Source organism: Balearica regulorum, chromosome 10 (assembly GCF_011004875.1).
Source record: "Balearica regulorum gibbericeps isolate bBalReg1 chromosome 10, bBalReg1.pri, whole genome shotgun sequence".
In the NCBI taxonomy this organism is placed as follows: domain Eukaryota; kingdom Metazoa; phylum Chordata; class Aves; order Gruiformes; family Gruidae; genus Balearica; species Balearica regulorum.
Window position 1 is genome coordinate 23,275,256 of NC_046193.1, and position 22,694 is coordinate 23,297,949.

Genomic DNA, 22,694 nt, shown 5'->3' on the forward strand with positions numbered 1-22,694 from the left:
AACGGCTGAGTGAGTTCCCAGCCCCGAGGCCTTCGGGGCCATGGCATCTCTCGTAATTGCCAGTGCTAGTGCCTTACTTCTACATGTTACCCACGGAACGGATAAAACCCTCCGTAAAGCAATCCGACGTCATTTCTGCAGCAGTGACCTGTGCTCCGCTGGGGCGGCACCTGTCCTCTTGACCGTATCCCTTTCGGGAGTCCCGGGCTCGCCTCTGCGGGGCTGGGCACGGCGGCTTGCCTCGGCTGCTCCTTACATCCCCAGCTGCGCAGCCGCCGCGTCCGACGGCTGGGTACGCTGGGGAGCTGCCTTACTCCTGCAATAAGAGCCCTTTACCCACGGCTGTGTAGGGTTATACGTTCCCGCATGAGTGACGCATATAGCAAATGGCTCTAATGGCTTACCTTGATTTTGATGTACAAAGTTTGAAAAATATCTGTAAATGTTATAACGCAGAGATATGAGCCGTGAAATGAACTGATGTGTGTGTCAGCTTCGAGAAATAGAATTTTGAATAGAAAAATTCAGTGCTCTCCGTTCAAATAGATTTGATAGTAAAGCAGCTTTTCTGTGGTGTTAGTGCAAGCTTTAAGTGAGTAGGTAGGCATGAAATGCCAGAGAGAAATTTAATAAAATTGGTGAGCTGTCTCTTCAGTCATTGTTTTGGAATCAATCTAATCAAGTTCTTTCAATATGACAAAATATTGGGAAGAATGATTAATTTAAAACCTGTGCAACTGAGAGGAATATTTTAAATTAATTTTCAGCGTTAATGTCTCCTACACGTGTGGCAGTAATTTATGCCAAATAAAGATAACTTCGGTCATCTTTCTGGTCACAAAATGAATTAAAAATAAAGAATGTGGATGTTTTATGTAAAGTAAAAGTTAACATCTTTTTTCTTAGAAGTTACATTGATCCACTGATTTTTAATTTATGTACTACTCAGAACATCACTTCAATTCCTTCATACAAGTAGTCCTAACAACGTCAAGAGAAAATATATTGCCCCTTATCGCTCAGTGCAGATTGAAGGTGTCGAAAGTTTTAGCCGGTCCCAGGTAGCCCTCCGGCTGGATGAGACAGCGCAGGGCGGTAGAGCTGCTATGGTTTAGCACAGGAGAATTCAGTGTTGTAGCCACATCCTGAAGCACAGGGATTTATAGTACAAGCAAAAATTCCTCTTCGTACTAATTAGTTACACATGTACGTTTTCAGCTATCAAGTTGAGGTTTTTATCTCTTAAATTCCCATGAGATATAATAAATGGCAATTGAAATAATGGGCTGCTCAGCAGTGTAGCTGTAGGTGCGTGTCATGAGGTGTAGGTGGAAGAGTGTGAAATTTGATCTGCAACTAATATAAGAAAAGTTAATTAAATTTAGACTAATACGTTGAGTGCCCCAACAGTAAGGGAAAGGGGCATATTCAGCATATTAATTTTTTCCTCCCCTTTTTTTGGGTGTGTGTCTCTGGTCTTCCCAATTCCAGATTTGCTAGAGTTTCCTTGCCATATCAAGTTTCCACAAAAGGTCTAGTGATAAAACTTTTTTGTGGCATAAAGACTGTTTAAATAGTTATCGATGTATTGATTTGAGGGTGTGACCTCATTTCTTGCTACCTCAAGTACCAACGATCAGAAGATGAAAGTGTTTTGACTCTCCAAAGTTCTCGCTGTAAAGTGAATTTCCTTGCTTTTATTCTTTCCTAAGGTACCACGGTAAACTGGTACAGCGCGTCCCACCCCGTAGCAGCTCTGGGTGCGCAGTTCATTGAATCGGGACTGCAGGAGACGGATCTCAGACAGACTTGACACTCAATCCTGCTCCTGCTTGCGCAGTGAAAAAAATACGTGTCGAAGTCTGTAGGTTTGCAAAGACAACCTCTGTAAGAGCATATGAGTTCTTAAAGTGGATAGGAGGCGCTGCCCCCGCCCTCCTCCTGTGGGATGCTCACTGTACTAGTGCAAGCTTTTGGGGGCTTTAACATGTACAGCGTGAGGAGTAAATCGTGACACACTGTGGGGGGTGGATATTCTCCCCTACGCATTTGATTTAGGAAAATACGAGCTTTTTTCCATTGCTTGACACTGGTGCTTAAGAAATGTTCTCTGGAAATGAAGTGTTACCCCAAAACCCTGAAAACTTTGGCTTATGCATTTGCTTCTATTTTCATGTAAATTTTCACTTGGTTTCACTTATTTTAATAAGTCACATTTCTGAGTCAGCAGGTAACAAGTTATAAGAACATGCACTGTAAAGTCCTCTCTGCCCTTCTCCTCCGTGACCCTTTCGGCTGGGTAGTTCCAGCATCTCTCAGGATCCCTCCACCACAGCCTGAAAGATTTTGATTTGTGTGTTTGATTCCCCTAAGTCCTAACACTTGAGTTTGGTCTTTTTATTGTATGTAGCAAAAGGGAAAACAAAAGTCTATTTTTCCTTTGTTCATCCTTCTGTGAAGGGAAAGGATCGTTTCTTAAAAACTGCCCTGCCAAAGGTACAGGCATACCTTGACTCCGTTTGTTGGAAGGAAAATGAAGACTGTAAAGATTCATAACGGTTTTGGATACTTTGTAGGGCAGTACGGGCTTCACCAGGGGAATGATTTCCGCAACAATCCATTTTCTTTCAGTTAAATGCATTAGGTAGTCCAAATATTGACAAATATTTCATACACCTCTGGAATTCAGCATCAAATTAAGAGAATTGCATTGTCTTTAATGGGCTGTTCATTGCAAAGCCTCTTTAGAAAACAGTCAATGAAGAACTTTGTGCTGAAATAACTCAAGTATAACCATATTCAATCCGTCTTCCGAGGTTCCCATGTGAAGCGAATGCAAATGGCCGTAGAGCGGTGGTGCTTCCCAGTTGCTGGGTCAAGCACGTGTTTTGCTTGTTAAGTTTTTCATGCTCCTAAACCTGCACGCCCGTATTTGTGGCTTGCCCAGATGGGATTACAGGTGAATTGCAGAGATGAGATGCACTTGCTGGGCAGAGGCCGGGTCGCAGGGCAGCCACGAGCTACATGAAGGTCAGCATTTGAGCTACGGCAAATTTCATCTGAGAGCGCGTGTATTCAGGCACTTCAGGAACTAGACCACGACCGCAGTTCAAAGCCTGCAGAGCAAAGCTTTGCTTGCCAAGGCAGGAGGTGATCTTTGCGCCGTGTCCTTTACGTTTACTTCCCAGCAGCACTCGTGCCTGCGGTCGCTGTGTCAGTTCTCATTTCCTGGGGAGCAGGACCACCCCTCTGCCAGCAGCCTCCTGCCCCGGAGCCTCCTGCCCTTGACGTGCTGCTGGGCGCACGTTCCAAGGTGCAGGCGGCGAATGTGGCCCCAGGGTATCCCTGCCCGTCCGGCCGACGGTCACCTCGCACGTACCATGCTGTGACGTCCCCAGAGCACCTGGCTGAGTTTTGGTCTGTCTCTGTGATGTGACAGCGGCTGTTGTCCGTGAGATACGGAGCTGCTAGGATGAAATCCGGACTGCCTTCCAAGAGCTTGCTCCTAGCTTTTGCGCCTTTTACAACGTTTTGTTGCAGAACTCCATTAAATTGAACTGATTATCCACAGGCAGGGTAGGGGAGGGTGGTTTTTGCAATGCTGCGATAGTGATTTTATTGAACTATATTGCATTTTTAGTACTCATTTGAGAGAGGGTTATTAAAGCACAGTATTGTACATTAAGAACATTACTCCAGTGTGAAGGAGATGAGGTTATGAGAAAGACAAGAAAAGACCAAGGAATTTAAAGTTTTGTTTCTACTTTTTTATTTCCCCTGTCCAAGGGCTGAAAACATATTCTATTTAAATAATTCTTAGCTTTGCTGAATTTATGGGGTTGGAGTCCCAGAAGGCAGTGGCCAGCATACCAGCACGCAGGAATGACCTTGCGTGTAAATCTCTTGTGAGAAAATATGCTGCAGCAAGGCTGAGGACTGATGGGAAACCCAGAAGGTAGGACTGAGCAGAAAAACTATCTTTTGATGTTTCGGTCATCCCAACTGTCATCTGCGCACCCGATCACTGGAGGTGATTTGCTCTCGAGACTTTGCGGAATGCTGTGCTGATGTATGCTTTTAACAAACGTGTATGTGAATCTGACCTTTATTCAGCTTTTACCAAAATACTGTGCAATATGAATGTACATAATATAATGGCCACTTGCTAATGATAATTAATGAAATTTTCTTTTGGTAAAATTGGACCACATGTAGTTTGCTTCTGCTATGACCTCTGTATGAAAGGGACTTGCGGTTCTGCAGAGCTGAGGGTGAGTACTGCGTGAGAAACATCACTTAGAGCTTCAATTAAACTTGGGAAGCAGCAAGCAGAGTAGCGTGTGCTAATTAGAGAGCAGCTCCCCAGAAGAGGGTTGGGGATGGTTGCTGCAGCATACAGAGAGGAGACCTTCATCCTGCTAGAAGCGTATCGGAGTAGTCAGCACATCTCTCTTGCCTTCCTTTGGATTAGACACAAGGAACCTGAAGTGAAACCAAACGTTACGGAGCCACCTGCTTTTCCTCTGACCCTCCACGTGCCCCAGCCTGATGCCCTGTTTTCTCTTGTTTTCCTACCAAAACACGTGTTGGTCTTTCTAGCTAAGATAAGCGAATGCCAAATCCTGTTTGCTTTTGGGTGCTTACCCTAGCAGTGCTGTGCTCTGGCCCTGCTTTTTGTCCTCACCAGCTCAAAGCCCAGGAGATCCTATCAGTCTCCTTATCCATTGCGGAGCCTTTGCAAGCCCGACACTGGGTTCATGAAAGAATTTTTTCATGTTGTAATTGCTGGTCTCTTCTTGTGTGGAAAAATTAGAAAACAGGTTTCCTTCCGAAAGTATACTTGGAAGATTGCTAATCCTCCCTCCCTTCCCACCGAGATTTGTCATTGTGTCGTTGCTGTTTTTCGGATTTCTCATTCTTTGAAGAACTGACAAGTCTTTACTTGCCCTAACAGATATATAACAACCAAGAAAATACCATTAACTGAGAGAAAGCTAAAATGCTATGTTACCTCCCCAAGAAAAAATGAATTAGGAACATGGGAACACTCCAAATTGTAGTTAGAAAAACTTCATCATTAGAGATCATTTTGTGCTTGCAGTTTATAATGATTCACTATCCAGAGGTGGCATCATTATTACTAGGGGGGAAATATCCCTGCAAGAACAGCACAGCACTAAGCAGCCTCCTAAATTACAGTGTGGAGCTCCAAGAGGCAGTTCAGACAAATAAAACCATGTCATAGAGCACAGGATGCTTTAGTGTGTGTGAAGGTTGCAGGAAATTGCTTTTTGTAAGGGAGCCAGCCCCGGCTCGGAAGGTGGTGTTTGTGAGCAGCCTTGCATTCAGGCATTTTGGGAAGCAAACAAATAACTGGGGATCGGGAGGGGGTGAGCCTCGCTGCCCGCCGTTACGGTGTGCTGGGAGGGGAGACGCAGCCAGCCCGAGTTCCCAGGGCAGGGAACGGGTCTGGGCTTCAATCACCGTAACGGCTCAGAGTCCAACTCAGGTTTGACTGTATGTGTCTTAATCATAGCAAATCACGGGAAAACAGGGCATGTTTATCAGGCTGTTTATTTCTGACTTGATTCCCAGGAATCCAGTCTCCTTTCAAGTTGGTTGCATTCCGTTTTCAGAAACATTTTACGCTCCTCTCTCTGGGTTCTGGATCGTGTGCCGCTGGCTGCGCTCAGGAAAACCTTTGTACCACCGTGGTGCTCGGAGGGGCCGGGGGCTTCCTCCGCAGCCCTGGGCAGGCTCTCGTCAGCGGCTGCTTCGTTTGCTTCTCCCTGCACATTTCACTTCAGGACTTGGGGTTTACGAACCAGCTGCAAGACTAAGAAGATACTTAGCTGGTGTTTTGTGTTGAGCATGGTTCTAATTTGTATCATTGCTTGGCTGTGCATTATGCTTTTAAACACGGTATTTTTGGGGCTTTGTTTCTGTGTCTACCCGCAGCCAGAGATTTTACCGCCTACAGTCGCTCCTAAAGAATCGGTGTTTTATAAAGTGTTCTGACATTATTTCTGAGAACTTTGCCTTTGCTATTTTTACGCACAAAGCAGCAGAGCCGGTCTTAGTCTGACTAAATCGGGCTCTTAGAAGCCAGAGGGAGGACCGCGTCGTTTGGGGCTTGCGCCGTGCGAGATGAGTCACAGCGCTCTGCACCCCTGCGGCTCGTTGTTCATCCCGCAGACGGGCAAAATTCTGAACACAAGTAATGTTATTTAGCCGGGAATCTGCTTGTTCGGACTCCAGCCCTGGGTCTTCACCTAGTTCTTCAGTGTGGCGGTTATCGCCTTTGGAGGTTGGCAGGGTGGTGTAAGCACCGCCGTCGTAAAGGTGTAACAACACCCGCTTAAAGGTTTGAAGCGGAAGTGGAACTTTTATTTTATATTGCTTTTTTTTTCCCCGACATGGTTACACGGTATGGCTCAAATGTACTTTTTTGTAGTACAGATTTTAGGAAGCCAATAAATCTCAAGTCCCTTCTACTGTAAATAACGCAGACCGCGCCTGTTCTCAATCGCTTTGGAGCGTCGCGGTGTGAGCTTGTGACGTGGGGGGCTGTTGATCTAACAGGATATCCTCATTTGCTTTATTCTCTGTCTAGCAAACAGAGCTTTTCTAAATCTTTGAAAATGATGATCTTATACCATTCTTACAATTTAATTTAGTGTTCCAGAGAGAGTGTTAATTTTTTTGTATATTGCTGGAGTTTAACTGCTATAATAAAGGACAATTTTTGAGGTGATAAAATGCACTAGGAATGTCATTAAATATGCAGCAAAGCTACGACACAATAGAATTAAGCATTAATGAATAACATACTAGAAATATTAGTCTTCCGTATCAGTTTAGGTCTTCTGTTCTTTGCTTATGATGAGGTCTAATGTGAAAAAATGAGACAATAAACAAGCTTAGCAAAAATCGAATTTTAAAATGATTCAGTAGAATCTTTCTGTATAGAAAGTTTCTAAGTTAAAGCTGTTGCATATCCAGAAGGATGCTTTCTCTTGGATAAATTGTTGTAGTTTCATATTTTAATGTAATTTTATTATTGGTGCACATTTTATTTTTACAATTGAATTATGATACTATGGAGATGTAATTTAAATTCTAGCCCGTCTGCACACCAGTGCAGTTGTAAACTTCTTTTACTGGCATACGCAAGAACTTCATAACTCTTGGTAAGTAGGTTATTAACTACTAGTAAAGAAACAAAAACCTGATCCAGAGCCTCATTAGCACTTTGCTTTGGGACATATGGAGCCGACTGCCATTTCTGGATCTGTCTATAAGTCAGTTTTTTTGACTTAAAGTTCTTTTTTTCTTGATGATATTGCATGATGACTCTATGCTGATTTAGCCTCCTTTGGTGGATTTTTTTTTTCCTTGAAATGTGATAACTCCACGCTCCTGAATTTTCCATTCTATAGATGTGTATTTGTTCTGGGCGGAGCTGTGGCTACGTTAGCCTGGCGATTGCAGTCAGAACGAAGTCCAAACAGTTCTCTCTGAATATGCCTGGGTCTATTTTAAGTTTGGGGGTCAGAAAAAACTAATTTCTTTCCATTTCTGGCTGGCAGGAACTTTTTCTAACAGTGAGCTAATTTCAATAGATTAAAGTTTCTTCGTACCGCGTCTGCAGAGCTGGCGCTGGCGCGGGTCGCCCAGGGGCATCTCCTTGGGGCTGCGCGCCTCTGCTTTAAAGAGGAGATGGATCAGAACTGAAGTCAGACCTTTGCTGCTGGGTGAGCGCTCGAGAGCTGATGTATGAAGTGTACCCATGGCCTCGGACCAGTTCCTAGCGAACTTTCTCGCCTTGGTGGGACGGGGGAATATTAGAGGTTCAGTAATGTGGTCAGGATTTGTTTTGCTAGCTTGGTTTACTGTAAATTTACAGGTTTGGGAATGGGACTGGATATTTTCCTACACTAGATTAACTTACTGAAATTCTTACCATTTCTTGCATGCTGCTGCTGACGGATCCTGTACAGTGGACATTGCGGGGGTTGTTCTGTTGTTTATTTAAAACAATAAATGAGAATTCCCACATGTAACAAAGAGTCCCCTTAAAACCCCTACCTGACACACGGGCTCCTGCTGCATAACGTTCGCTCTTCTCTAAAGCAAAGGTGTGAGTCATGTATTGACTTTCCAGTGATTGTTCCTGGAAGATTTTGTGGCTTTTTTGTCAGTTGTTTGAATAACTCTTTTACTGGTGAGGAGTTTGATGGCATGCAAGCTGGCAGGCCCGGCTGTATTTCAAGAATATGAAATAATCTTTATCATTCCCCCTCCCTTAGGATGTAATTCTGCTTTTTCAGGGAAATATCCTCAATTGTAGTATCAAAGTTTCCACATGGGGAGAATAGTGACTTCTTTAAACTCAGTCTTCAGTGTTACTGCCGCCAGTTTCTTTTTCTTCTACAGAATATATGAGATTTAGAAGTAAAATTCATTGCAGCTAATAAATTGTATATGCAGGATATATAAGTATATGCCAAAATCCAGCAGTGACATATATAATAAAATGTACAACAAAAAAAATATATGCCTTTGATGTTTATTTTGTTTCTTCCCCAATTAATTCCTCTCCTTTGGTCTGTCCCAAACTGATGTCACACTGTTTGATTTATTTCCCCTTGTGAAACGTGGGGGTTGCTGCTCATTGGATTCGTTTGGCAGAGCTGTCAGTGCAGGGCTTGGCTGAGCATCCCGTGTCCCTTGGCAGGGGCACCGGGGGACCGCGGCGGTGTCTTTCAGGGCTATCTGAACTCCTCAGCGCTTGAGGAGCTGATATTTTTGTTGTTTAGATTAAAAAATCCAGGAATAATCTATACTTAAATTGACCTTTTCCTGCCCTTTGCAATTACCTTCCATAAAATCCCAATTTTAGAGTGTTTCTGTTCTGGTGCGCAGTGAGAAAGCTCTTCAAATCCCTGCCAGTAGAGGAGTAGCCAATGCGAGCTGTGCCATGCCAAGCCGTGCTGAGCTGTGCCATGTCATGTCAAGCCATGCCGAGCCGTGCCGTGTCAAGCCATGTCAAACCATGCTGAGCTGTGCCATGCCATGTCAAGCCATGTCAAACCATGCCAAGCTGGTCAAACCATGCCAAGCTGTGCCGTGTCATGTCAAGCCATGCCGAGCTGTGCCATGTCGTGCCATGTCATGCCATGCCACCTCTCTGCAGCAGGGCATCGGGGACGGGCTGCCCTCCAGTGGGGCAGGAGGAAGAGGAGCAGAATGGAGGAGAATCCAGAGGCGTTCCCCAGCCGAGCCGGGGTCGCAGTGGCTGCAGGCTCAGGTTTTCTGCGGTACAAAACGGAACAAATGTCAGACCTCGTAATGGCCCTGCCAGCAGCCTTGGGAGTGTGGGAAATCCGGGGGGGGCACGGAAAGTCTTTAAAAGCAGCCAGCTCCTTTCTTTCAGAAGGAAGCCATACGAGCCCCTTGCTTTGTGTGTTGTTCCCGTAACCGTAATAAACATCCAGGAGGCAGCTTTCGGCAGCTGCTAATTTTAAAGTAACATATTAATCAAATTAATTGAGAGTTCCTTCTAATAATTAGCAACAGCAAACGTAACTTTCTGAAGTGATGTTTTCAGTATTGCTAAAAGTGATTCCCCCAAAAGAGTATCTCTGTAGATAAATCATCTGAAAAAGTGTTCAATTGTCTCTTTTGCTACCTGATAATCCAATTAAGTGGTGATAAGAAAAATAGCTCTTGGAGAATTTCAGGGAAGCAGAATAATGTACTTAGTGTTGTACCAGAATCAAAATACCACATAATCATGGGTATCCATGGATACTGAAGCAACACTTTGATTACTAGATACATCCATTACCCTTAAATACCAGAGTTAGGTGTTTAATGCCCCGAACAATTTAATGCATGACTGCTTGAACTTGCACAGGGAATTCTCCTGAGGTTTTGCCTTTCAGAGGCACGGCATAGAATCTGTCAGCAGGCAAGAGGAAGGCAGCTATGATATTTTTAAGACTCTCTGTCTTCTTCCAAGTTCCTGTGTGCTTTGCAACTGCTGCCGCCCAGATGGCTCAATTCGCCCGCCTGTCCTCGAGCTGCCTGGGAACTGGAGCATTACGTGATGTGGCCCGATCTCTATCCCACGTCTATGACATATGAGTGGGATTCCCGTGAAAAAAAAAGTCATATGATAATAATCTTTTACAGTGCTCGTGCTGTTGGGACCCGCTCCGCAGCAAATGGATGGGCTCGATGCTGTGTCTGTACAGCACCAGACCTTTTATCACAGCAAGATGAGCACGTTGGTTATTTCACAACATAGGATCCATCAGGAGGCTGAAGCCACGATTTCTTCACCAGAGTTTTGACTTCTCCATTTTGTTTTCATCCATTTTCCAGGAACCCTGGAAAACAGAGATGCCGTTGTGGGTCCCGAAGGCAGCCCAGGAGAGGGGCACATGGGGCTCTCACTCGTGTGCCCTGCGCAGGGTGCCCTGCCACCAGCTTGGCTTTTTCCTTCCCGTGATGAACGGATCCAGCCCTCTTTCCTAGCGTGGGGAGTGAGAAAATGAAACGCAAAAGGGAAAAAGTAAAATGGGCATTTAAGAAGCGCTTTGACAGTGAGCCTTGGAAGAGCGGTTGTTTACCCGTGAGCACAGAGTGGTGGCTCCAGCACCTTCGCAGGGCACCCGAGCAGGCAGCACAGCGTGGTACTTGGGGTCTGCTGCTGCGCCCGCAGCGGGGCCGGGCTTGGTGCCCGCACTTCCCATCCCCGCTTTCCTAACGGGAACGTGCCATACGATTCCAGAGCCGGAAGATAGGAAACTTTTCATTTTTTTCATCTTTTGTAAAAATTACCATTTTTGTTATTTTATTTTCTTCCTTTTTCTGCTTTTTTGGTACTCACAAAATGTCTTTTATATTACCAGAGTTCAAAACCAACTTTCTTGAATGTCCCTATAAAAGTTTTCATAGCAAAGTATTTTTTGAGGATGCTTGCGAAGCAGAGTCTTACATACGTATTCTGTGGGAAAGGGGAAAAAGAAGAAAGCTGGCGCCCTGTGCAGGCAGGGAAAGAACGGGTCTGGTCCCTTGTTCCTGGCAGTAGTTGAAGAAACTGGATCCTTCCTGTAAGCCATTTTGCTAAAAGTAAAAGCAGGAAACCAAGAAACGGATGTTGTCTTATCCCACTTGTTGCACAACTAGTCCTTTTCATCTCCCTCCGCTAACCTGCTCATCTGGGGTTTTCCTGATCACCCTCACAGCTCTTTCCTTCTCTGAGCTTCAGTACTGTTTCTTTCTGTTCCTAATTGCATAGTAATTGTCTGGAAAGAAGGATAAAAAATTTCTGGTGAATACTAATTTCAGGGGCAAATGTGATTTCATGCTTCCTAAATCTATTTGTAACCTGAGACTCAATTCGGTCTGCAGCTTTGGCTGGGGAGAGTGGGGGAGGAACACGAGGAGCATCTCGTCCCGCTGCTCTCAAGAGCTCGGGGACGGCCGCGCCGGTGCGGGAGAGCTGGGTCCCTGTTGCACCTGAGAGCAACTCGCCTCTGTGCCCGGTGGGTCTCACCGCGGGTGCGACGCTGGTCTTTGGCTGAACGTCAGGACCGTCCCCTGTTCCCGCTGGGGATGGTGCAGCTCTGCGGACGGGCGCAGGGACCGTGCCCCCCGTGGGGTATCAGCGGGCGATGGCTGGGTCAGGACACTCGGAACTCCGAGGTACCAGTTCATCACCTCTCTGGGAAAGGAGGAAACGCGCGTTTTTGGATGACCGTTTTAATCGTTGGGTGGGTGGGTGGGGACACTGGGATCTCCTGTGTAGCTCCTCATTTGTTTCTGTCTACAGGTCCCTAATGACTGTTTCCAGTTCAGATTAAATGGAGATTGTTGTTTTAGGTAAAATTAATTATATGACTTTTTATTTTAATGAGAAAAACTGAAGATCTAGCAACAACAGCAACAAAATCTATAAATTTTCTTTTTCAGTCTGGCAGCTAAACAAAAAAATCATATATTTGTACATCCTTAATTGCCATCATCCTGAGCAACACCTTAGATAAATTTCCTCCATCTCCAGCATCACTTAAAACTTCTGCAGGAGCATGTGAGAAAGCAGGGGCCAAAGTGAAACTGAAGAAGGTTCTTTTTGTGCAGAGATTAACTAGAAATGAGGTTTCTTGAGACAGAAACTCTGCTACAATGAGTATTGTCAGTGACCTAACGAAGTTCAGAGGGCTTTTCTACTAGAAATAAAATTTGGGGGAAAAATTGTTTTTTCACCAGCCAGGGAGAAAGGACCCAACTTCACTTTGCATTTTCTTTGTTCGCAAGAAAAAATCTGGAGGTGCTGTTAATTCGAAACGTTAGCATTTCTGTGTTTTCTCAGGGTGCTGCCAGTGGCTCGCGGCGTGGGGAATTTTAATGCCGGGAACAATCCCAAACAATCGGGTCAGTTTGCCAAAGTGGCACAATCCACTGGGAAAACTAGATGCTGTAAAACCAAATAATTTTCAAGTTATTGTTTGAGGAAATGGTTTGCCTTGTTGTCTTATCCTTTTCATAGATTATTGTGCGTTTTCACGGCTTGCTTGTTGGACAAAGGCGCATCTGGAAAGGCTGAACCCACCAGGTCTGCTCCTGGTTTTCCGTCCCAGATTTGATGTTCTTACAAAAACATTTGCTGGCAGCGGGGAAGGATGAAAAAGATGCCAATGTTAGACTTCTATACATAGCCTAGAAGAGAAGGGATATCGTTTCAAGGGTAGAGTGGTAGGAAACTGACTGCCTCTTCGTCATCGTGGTGACCACCTTTCATATACTGATTCCTGTGAATTTCTAAAATCCCATCGTTAGAGTTAAGCATTTCCTTGCAGGATGGCTTGAATGATGTGTCTTACATACACACTGCAGTTCACATCTCTTTTATTCATCACCAATATCCATTATCTTCATAATGGCCTTTGCACTTGGTTGCAGAACCTCAGGCAGTTACCTGCTCTCTTTGCTCACCGGGCAGAAATAACCACAGCAAACAACGGGACCGCTCCGTAGCCAGCTGGTTTAAGTGTGGTGCTGCTGGTGGGACCCGTCCCGGGGCAGCTGGGAGGCTCCCGGTGCCGCGCAGCCTGCGGGCGATGTGCGGAGCAGCCCCGGCTCGGTCGCAGGGTGCAGCGTGCGTTCGGGTCCAGGACTGCTGTTAGTTGCTGGAGCAGTTTGTAGCTAGTTAGAGCGTTTGCCACTTCTCCAGTCCGTCAAGGGTGATGTATTACTGCAGAAATCCTATGACAAAATCTTTAATTTGCAACTTTCACATTTTTACAGCTTAATTCCCTTGGAGGTTTTTACCTCGGGAGCACTGTGAATTAACCTGACAGTTTAAATAACTGCGCACATGTTTCCTATAGCAATAAGAATGCAGGATGAGAATATGCAAGTTAAACTTATTCTATATGTGCCTTTTGGACAATATACACCCAATTCCTCGGGTATCTATTACTGCTAGAGAATGAGAAATGCTGCGTGCCTCTGCCTGCCATGAGGTCCTCCGCAGAGATGGAAACACTTTTATTCAAGGTCCTAAGCTTGGATGTAAACAGAAGCTAATGTGACGAGTACAGTCGGGCGGCTGGGATGGATCACCCTGCTGCTACAGCAAGAGTTCGTACTCTGATGTCAAATGCTGCCTGGTGTGGACTTGAGCAAAACAAAGCAAATAAGAAAATAATACACATTGACCCATTTTGGTGACTGGGAGCATATATTAGTCAATTTGTAATAGTGTCGCTTTCCTGGAAAAGACACTAGCAGTTAAAAATCAGAATATCCATCAACATGTCTGAATTGTACTATCTGGGTCTCGGTCCTTTTGCATCTTACTTCTCTGCCTTTTTTCTTTGCCCTTGATCTGCCTCGTATGGCTCGAGCTGTTTCTGTTCCTAGTGTTGCTTCAGAGAGTGCTTGGTAATGCCGGTCTCTCCTGCTGCTCTTACATGGAAAGTATCCTCGCTACCATACCGTCGATAAAATAGTCTAGTCAGGGTGTAATCATTGATGTTTACCTTTTATCGGTAATTGCTGTTTACCATTTATCCATAATCCCTTCGTGCCCGAGATGGCACAAAGGTTATCAGGGTGTTGCATCATCTGCTCCGTTTGGGAAAGCTCTTCCACCATCCCGGCCGTAGGAGCAGCTCTCCATCTAGCTCGGGGTAAATGCAGCGTCTGCCCGCTGAATCGGCGTGGTAAAAAAGGGCTCTGTCGCTTCCCTTTGCCAGTGGGAGAAACCGAGAGCTGTATCACAAAAAGGAGCTGAAGTCTGCCCTCCCAAAGGTCAAACTGTTTCCTTTCTCCACCCTGGGTCCTCTTTTCTTTAAAAAACCCGTGGAAATTACATACTTCGAAGCTGTACATTGCATTAGAGGCTTTTTTCCCTCACTATTGAGAGCCTGGCCACAGCTGTCTCTCTGTCCAAAGATGCTCAGTTCAGCTGTAATCATTATCGACTATAATAAGATTTTTGGCTTCTCCATCCAGGCAATAGAGATTGCGTGACCCACACAATAGGTGTAATTACTGTCAGGGTGGGTTGCTGAGCTAGCAGCCTTCCCAACGAGTTTAGCCTTTTTTTTCAAGCACTTAAATCATGGAAGTCACAATTACTTAATATTAAATACTGATTTTTTTTTTTAATAATAGTTTTACAACAACAACATATCACCTGATCTAGGGTGTTTATTTTTCTTTTTTTTTTCCCCTGGATACGGGGATTCTTTAATGTAGATAGACTCAACTACAGAAGTCTTTCTGCCGTGGGTGCCAGGTCTGAGACCCTTCCGCTCCTGTTCCTGCGGTCCCTCCCCTACGGTGGAGCCGCGGTATCTGGGGGTGAGCACCTGGAGGCATTCTTCTGTCCTGATCTAAAAGGCTCTTAAAGTTATTTACTGGTGCTGGGGAACGCTGCTCTGCGTGCCCGTCCGCCGGTGTCTGCTCTCTGGGGCTGTATTTCCAATCCTCTCGTGGGAGAGCCAGCTTTTTCTGAATGAAAGCAGCGGAGAGCTATGAAGGATTGCAAAGGGTTTTTGCAGCAGCTTCAGAGGTGTCTAAATAATGGCGCCATCCGGCATGCGAAAGGCCTTTGGTCTCGACACTATAAAATATATCCTCTCCTGTCCTCGGTGTCAAAGGGGGAGCCTCTTGGCAGGGCACCGCGGAGGGAACGCATACATTTTCAAGTGACAAATCTCGGAGCTTTGTACCACTCTGTGGGTCGGCCTGGGATTTTTTTTTTTCTTTTCTCTCGATGAATTCTCCAAAGCTGCCACATCCTTATTTAACAAGAGACATCGGAGTCTCTCGTGGGAGATTTGAAGTAGCTTGGCTGGGCGTGATGGAGTGCGGGGAGGGCAAGGGCACTTTCCGCGAGCAGCTAATAACTTTAAAATCAACTCAGGCATGATGCCTGGATGGAGAGATTTTTTTCCTCAAGAGAGACACCCGGATTGCTTCCTCCCCCTCTCCAGCTGCCTGCGGGCACCCTGCGCTTGGGAGATGCCCTGGCCCGGCTGTGGAGCAGGAGGCTCGGGCTCAAAACCAGAGCTGGGGGGCTAGGGAGGGAGGGGGGGCTTTTAGCCGGCACGTCATCTGTGCCGAACGGGGCTTTTCAGCCGGATAACGCTGCTCGTGGATTTGAGTTGATTCTGTCTTGTTTTGACTGGGGAAAGTAAAAAGAAAGAGCGTTTAAGAAATGTTTAAGCTTTTTGAACGTGCTAGCGATGTGACTTTCCTCATTTAAAAATGAAGTTGACGTTTAAAAATCAGTATTGTTTTCTTGCATAGAAAAAATTCAGGTTGCAATAATTTCAGGTTGTAATAACTGTAAAACACAATGAAACACTCTGTGTGAGTCAGAGAAAAACTTGGGGGTTATTATTTTGTTTTATTCTTTCTCAGCCTTTCCTTTTCACCATTTTATTTCTTCCCGCCAAACCCAATCTTTTTCCCCCCCCGGAGTTTTTGGATCAGCTAGTACCAACACACCTGGCTTGACTGCAGGCAACCTCTGCGTCGCAGCTTCTCTACGTCTAACATAAGGAAAAGTGGTCCTGACCTACTTTGGAAAGTGCTCAGAGATCTGCAGAAGAGCCACGTTTTGCAATTTTAAGCCCATGCGCTGGGTCTTTCCGACTGTTGGGTGGTTTTCCTCCGGGTGTTTGTGCCTCTGCTTTGCCTGGTTCCGGATGATGATGTTATCCTCTGGCAGAGCGCAGGCAGCGTGCGCTGACGGTGGATAAACCTCCTCCTCTGTCTTCTTTCCCTGAGCACACCTTCTCTATTACCTCATTTAACGGTACTTTTAAATCTGTATTTTAACGCATATCTGTGAATATCTCCTTTGTCCTGCTGTCTTTTAATTAACTCATCCCCACTGCTGTTTCTTATTATGCATCTCTGATACTTTATTAATTAACACACTGCGCAATATACTGAGGAAGTTGGTATCTAAGATGCCATAAAAGATGAAAGTGTTTATCACTGGGAAACAAAATAATGAAGGCAAAAGTGTGGTTTCATCTGCCAACAATGACAAGCAGAATGTCACTGGAGATGGGATATTTTTTTTTGTTGTTTTCTTTTTTCTTTATCTCCCTAAAACAAGCTAAATAATTGTAATATGTAAACCGTGCTAAAACTCAGTATTGTCTGGTACGGATGTATTTATCGCTATTGCTATGTTGATACTACTTTTTTCAATGATGTTGCCTGTGTATTTATGAGAAGTTCAGTTCACAGCCACGTACTTTATCTTGAGACCTCAATTGCTTGGGCAGCTCCATCCCATTTGGTGAGGCATATTTGAATTAGTAAGCAGTTTCTTGAACAATCTTTGCTTTGCTGATATCTCAACTCCTTTGCTTTTCCTATTCCAGATAAGTTGTTTCAGTGGAAGCCTTTTCTCTCAATATCCTTCACTTGCAAAATTAAAAAGAATCTCAGCTCTTGTCAACATCACTCGCCTTTCAGCCTGTTGTTGTTGGGTTTGGGGTTTTTAAATCAGTTTAAGCTTGTTCAGGTTGTTGTTTATTTGTTGTTGTTTTTTTTTAATCCCTCTACTGACTGGTTTATTTGTTTATTTTGCTTTTCTATGATATTGGGTTTGCCCATCTGTTTAATCTGTGACCCAGGCACACAGACCATGTGTATCGCAGTGAGGGCTCTGGGCAAAACTCTAACTGCACGAATCCCTCGGGAAGCTTGATGTGAAGATTAAGTGCTCCGTAAGGGCAGCGATCCGATCAGGGAGCTTCCCTTCCTCCCAGGCTCCCCTTCCAGCCCTGTGTATTTCCTGCTGCCTTTCCTGGGCTCTCCAGTGACAGAATCCTTTTCTTCTTTTTCCTCTCTCTGACAGGTGGGCTCTGCATTGCTCAGTCCCTGAAAATCCCCCAGGATCGCAAGGACAAGACCATCGACTTTGATAAAATTATCAAGCAGCTCCTAGAAACTCCCAATGCCAGGGCCATCGTCATTTTTGCCAATGATGAGGACATAAAGTAAGGATGACTGAGGGAATTAATTCGTTTGTGCTTGATAGCTATGTGGAAAAGAGAAAGCAGATAAGACCAGGAGTAACGAAGTGGCAGTGTCTGTTGGTCAGAGCAGTGTGGGGGTGTGGAGGGTACACCGCGGAGGGCAGCGGCAGGCGGGGAGGTGCGGCTGTGGCCGTCCTGGCTCGCGTGGTGCCCCGGAGCGTGCAGCACAGTAGCAGGGAAACGGGGATGTTGATCAAGCCCTGAAAGCTTTTCCTGGCACGGGGTTACTCACCCGTTGGATGGCAGAGCTGACCTTACCTCTCAAAGAGGCAGTAGGGAGACACCGCTCTCTCCAAGCTCATGCTGCTGTGTATTGTTCAGTAGTTCAGAGTCTATTTTATGGCAAATGATGGTTACTAGCGATGAAATGGCTCGGACGCGTGCGGTTCAGCCACGTAAAGTGCACTAGGTTTAACCACGTCCAACTTGCTCGTAAAATAATATAAAGAATATTTTAAAAGTGTGACTCTCATCTCTCGCTTGCCTGAGTTCTGTATTGTCTCTCCAGAACTTTAAATTAGCTTAAAATTTTGATGGCATTGCCAATGGCTGAGAGGCTCAGCTCTACAAAACGAGACGCAAAGAAGTTAGGGTAACGTTTCAGTACAGTCAATGGCAAAACGGTGAGTTTTACTGGAATCAGGGTTTCAGTCTGAGGACATGGGGTGCACTGAGAGAGCCCCAACCTGCGCTGCACGGTGTGTCGCTCTGTTGGTTCCAGGAATATGCTATTGCTGTTCGTTCTGCAGCTGCAACACACCGTTTTTCCCGAGTGATTACATGCTTAAATGAAATTAATTTGTGAACAAAATGTTCTTTTCCGCAGGCAAATCCTTGCTGCGGCTAAGAGGGCGGATCAAGTCGGTCATTTCCTATGGGTGGGCTCGGACACGTGGGGCTCCAAGGTGAGCCCCTTACTTCAGCAGGAGGATGTCGCCGAGGGAGCCATCACCATCCTGCCCAAGCGAGCGACCATCGAGGGTAAGAGCTCTCTTCTCCTGACTCTCTCTCCTGCTTCCTGAAACGCTGGGGGTACAAAACCCATCGCCCGTAATGTTTTCTCATATGTGTTTCGTGAATAAACGTGTACAGACAAGGTATGATACAAAGAGTATGAAGTACATTGAGTAAGTCTTCATCTCCTGAAATTTTCCTAAATGTCTGTACTCCTCGTCTGAAAAGGGTACGTTACTTCCACAGCTGAGAAGCTACCAGCAGTTCTTTATTAAAGGCGCGATCTCAGAGCTTAGATTCAGCTGTGGTGATACGACAGGGCCTTTATCACTTAAAGTAAACCAAAATGATCTTAACATATCATGTATGTAGGAAGAGAAAATCTTTTGCAATTTACGTATCATCTCTGAAGCGGTGGATAAGTTTTTTACTGAAGAAGTAAAAATTCATTTTAAAAAGTCAGCAGTTTCCATTGAAACTTAGCTTAAGTTTGATTTCATTCAGATCAAGCACTATATTTATTTATACATATTGCTTGTGTGCTTCACAAATACATGTACTTGTACATATACATGTGTATATAAAAATTATGAGACATTTTTTTCACATAACACATTTCTGTGCCTTCTGAAGTGTTTGTTCTCTGATCTTTCCTCAATTGTTATCCCTTTTCTCTGTATGGATGCTTAACTAGCCAAATGGCTTCCTCTGGGCAAACCAAACTCACCGATCAGAGTCCGTGTTCTCTATGATATGAACAGAAATGTTCTTTACACGAGAGGTGCTGAGTAAAGATAAAACCCACTGTTCAGCTGGGACGTGGCATTGTGTCGGGCAGGGGCTCCAAAGAGTCCTCGAACATGTTGCCCACATTAAAATAGGTTCTGATGTCTTCACTCACTGGAAAACCACATATTTACATTCATTTTTACTGTGTCGTTAGTTATTCTTCTCAGGTATATAATATGCTTCATCTTTTTATGTTCTTTAAACCCTGGAGGCATTTTCATATGTTACTTCTCCATAAATACGTAAAGTTGATAGACAATGAAGTGTTTTGTTTCTGAAAACCAGGATATTTTAATAATCTTTTCATACTCTCTGTATTCATCCCTGAGGGTTTCTGACACAGAAACAAAAAGTCTGCCAACAGTACACAGAAATAAAAACTTTCCAAGTTTATTTGTTTTAAAATATTTTCTTTCTATATTACACATTAACCACATTGGACAAAATGGGAAACTTGAGGTTTGCTTTGGGACACAATAAGTGACAACCACAGAGTGGAACCGTTCAGGTGTAGGAAGTAGGTTAAATAACAAATACCAGTGTATTTAGTGTATCTGAAAAAAAAAAAAAAAATTCTTTGAGCCCGCAAATACCTTCTTATTCACTGAATATATTGCCTAAAAGTTGGCTAGCTGCATTTGGCGCTCGCAGCCATGTAGATTGTGTGATGACTTGTTTGTGATGCTTACGTTACGTTTTGCCTAGATAGATAATTGTGTTCATTCTTCAAGAGCAGGTGCCGTACAGCAGGCACGGATTTCGAGTCCGTGAGTTGCATGTTACTTTCCGGAAAGGGCAAACCCCTCAGCCAGGGGTAGGTATGGAAGTACTTGTATGAACGCCGAGGCAGGGGAAGGGTCCCGGCACAGCAGCTGCACTCAGTACCCAACGGCTCCTGGCTGCTCTGTGACCGCTCGGAAAGGTTCAGGCTGGTCCTTACCTTTGTCAGCCCCGTTCATCCATCCCTAATCGCCATCTGTATCTGCCATCTGCTTAGAGCTGTCAGGAGGAAGGGTAAAGGGGTGGTTAAGAACACGGAGCGAATTCCCATTCTCCTGAAGCGGTTTTCCAGAACTCAACATTTCCCCTTTCAGAATGATTCCTCTTCTGTTTCATCCGCTAAGAGAAACATCCAGTGAAATCTGTTACTTACAGAAATAAGAAATCCTTAGGTATTAGCATTTCTTTGCTTAGTGAGGCCGTTATCTGTATGGATTGTCTGCCTTTCTTGCATTTAGACTGCTGGATGTTGTTTTGTTTTTCTTTCTGTTGTTGTAGTAATTTCATTTGGCTATGAATCCAAGAGAACTGGAAAGAGACATTTTAATGTTGTTCTTTTATCATCCAGCAATGAACATCTGCTTCCTAAAATTTAGTAATGCATTTCTTTTGATGAATACATAAAATAAATGAAATAAGAAGCCTTGATTTTCCCTATAAATCGATGGAAACAAACTAAATTAGCAGGATGGAACTCGATTTGCCCTGAAGGACCATGTCTTGAGCAGTCTCCCAGCCTAGCAGTCGCCTTTCTGTGCAGTGGTGTGCGGCGTGCTGCCGCCTGCGGCTCACGGGCCCCGGGTCAAGGCAACAGCTTAATTCCCGCTGGGTTTGGTGAGGAATTCTTTAGCAGGGATGAATAATTATTTCACTCCTCAAGAGCATCTTCATTTTTTTCTTTCCTTTTATCGCTGTGTTAAATAGTATTTGTAATGCGTTAGAAAAAGATTCCTAGCAAACTTCACTGGCAACAGAGAGCTCTGCAGCGCCCATACCTTAACCTGAAATACGTGATGCTGCTAGCCTCTTCTCACGCTTCAGGGAAAAATGTTAGGCTAAAAAGCCAGGAGATTTATATTGCACTGAAAATTAATGTGCCTGCACACTCAAGTGTATATGGTAGCCTTTGGATTATCAGATTTTTGTCATCTGTAAAGCTATTGGTCACATAAGTCCTGAACTGAAAAAGTCATTATACAGAAAAAGATATTTTTCAAATAATGCTTCTCCCCCAGCCATGACTCTTCAATTCAAAACACAGACGTGAAATGCAGGTGTGTTGGTGCATTTGCACCTACCTACACACATGGCATGGGAAGGTCCTGGTTTTAGTAACGGTGGGTATCCCGGCAGCCCCCAGAGACCCCACCGAGAGTCTGAAGCGCTCAGTCTCCTGTAGAATCAGACCCCAGACACGCAGTGATTTGTCTTGATACTTGATGTCACTCTTGGGACAAACTTTTCTTTGCCATAGTCCCATGGGTTGATTTAGGAGATCATTACATGAACTGAATTCATTCATCTGAAGTCAGTCTTAATATAGCCCCATTGTGTTTGATGTGATTATACTGAAAGGATAAGGTTGCATCTTATTTGCATAATTGCAGTAGACAGGGAGCCAGATGAAGTGCACACTTAAATAGTAATGACTTCGTGAAAACTTGTGTTTAAAACAAGCTCCATAGCCAACTTAACCAGGTATCAACGACGTTGAAAGGCTTTGCAAGGTTTTCGGGGAAAAAGAGCAGAATGTATTTGTTTTTAGAACAACTGTGGCAGCAGAGTATGGTATTCTGCTTATCGTTGCTTTGAACTCTTCCAAAACAAGGTTGTGATGGTGAGTCCTCATGCCCGCAGAAGATGACTAAAACTTCAGCCCAGTCCTGAAGCTCAGCGTATGCTCAGGGGAACAAGCACAGGGTGTTGCCTTGCAGAACTGCAGGTACCTGTGGGTGTGAGGGTTTGCAGACCTATGCCTTATTTTGGTAGTCTTTTACTCAGAGAATATTCTTGTAACATTTTTGTGAAGAGGTGTAATTAACCACAGAATGAGTGTTAGTGCTGGAAGATGAGAAAAATTAAACAGTTTAAACAACAGACAAAAGATGTATTTTCTAATTAAAGTTTTAATGGGATGTAGTATCATTATTACTATTATATTCATTTTACAATAATACAGAAATGATGAACATCTGTGGCTCTGCATGCATTTGACATTCATTAAAACAGCAACACAACAGAAAAAAACCTGCAGAAAGTCTTTCTTCTCCAAAACGTATTTGGTCGGATTTTACCTACCGCTGCTTTGTTCCCCAGAAACCCTTCTTCTTCTTCATTCACCTGAACAGAAGGATAAACTTTGCACAGGGGGGAGATTCCTGTGTCACTTCGGTGTTGAAGAACAGAGAGAGTGCCTGGCTAATCACGGGATTAGCCATGAAAAGGAGCAAGTGGGAGCTACAGGAGGATTTCGGGCAAGCAAAAGCAGGCTATTATGGAGTAATGATGTGATCAGGGTCGTGGTAAAAGTGGGAGATGTTAAGGCAAGTATAACAAGTTCCCAAAATTTCAAGTGCCAGAGGGAAAATG

At 44.5% G+C, this 22,694-nt stretch overlaps 1 protein-coding gene across 5 annotated transcripts in view; it reads left to right on the forward strand.

Annotated features, from left to right (window-relative positions):
- Positions 1-22,694, forward strand: part of GRM7 (glutamate metabotropic receptor 7) — a 303,342-nt gene that overhangs the window by 141,420 nt on the left and 139,228 nt on the right. For 4 of the 5 annotated variants that reach the window (XR_012837077.1, XM_075762511.1, XM_075762509.1 and 1 more), the window contains exons 3-4: positions 17,402-17,543; positions 18,409-18,563. The exons of the other annotated variant lie outside the window; for it this stretch is intronic. Coding sequence is in view for 3 of the 4 variants with exons in the window: in XM_075762511.1 (XP_075618626.1) it covers positions 17,402-17,543; positions 18,409-18,563 (297 nt within the window). In the remaining variant the exon portion in view is untranslated. The remainder of the gene's footprint in view (positions 1-17,401; positions 17,544-18,408; positions 18,564-22,694) is intronic. 5 annotated transcript variants of the gene reach the window in all.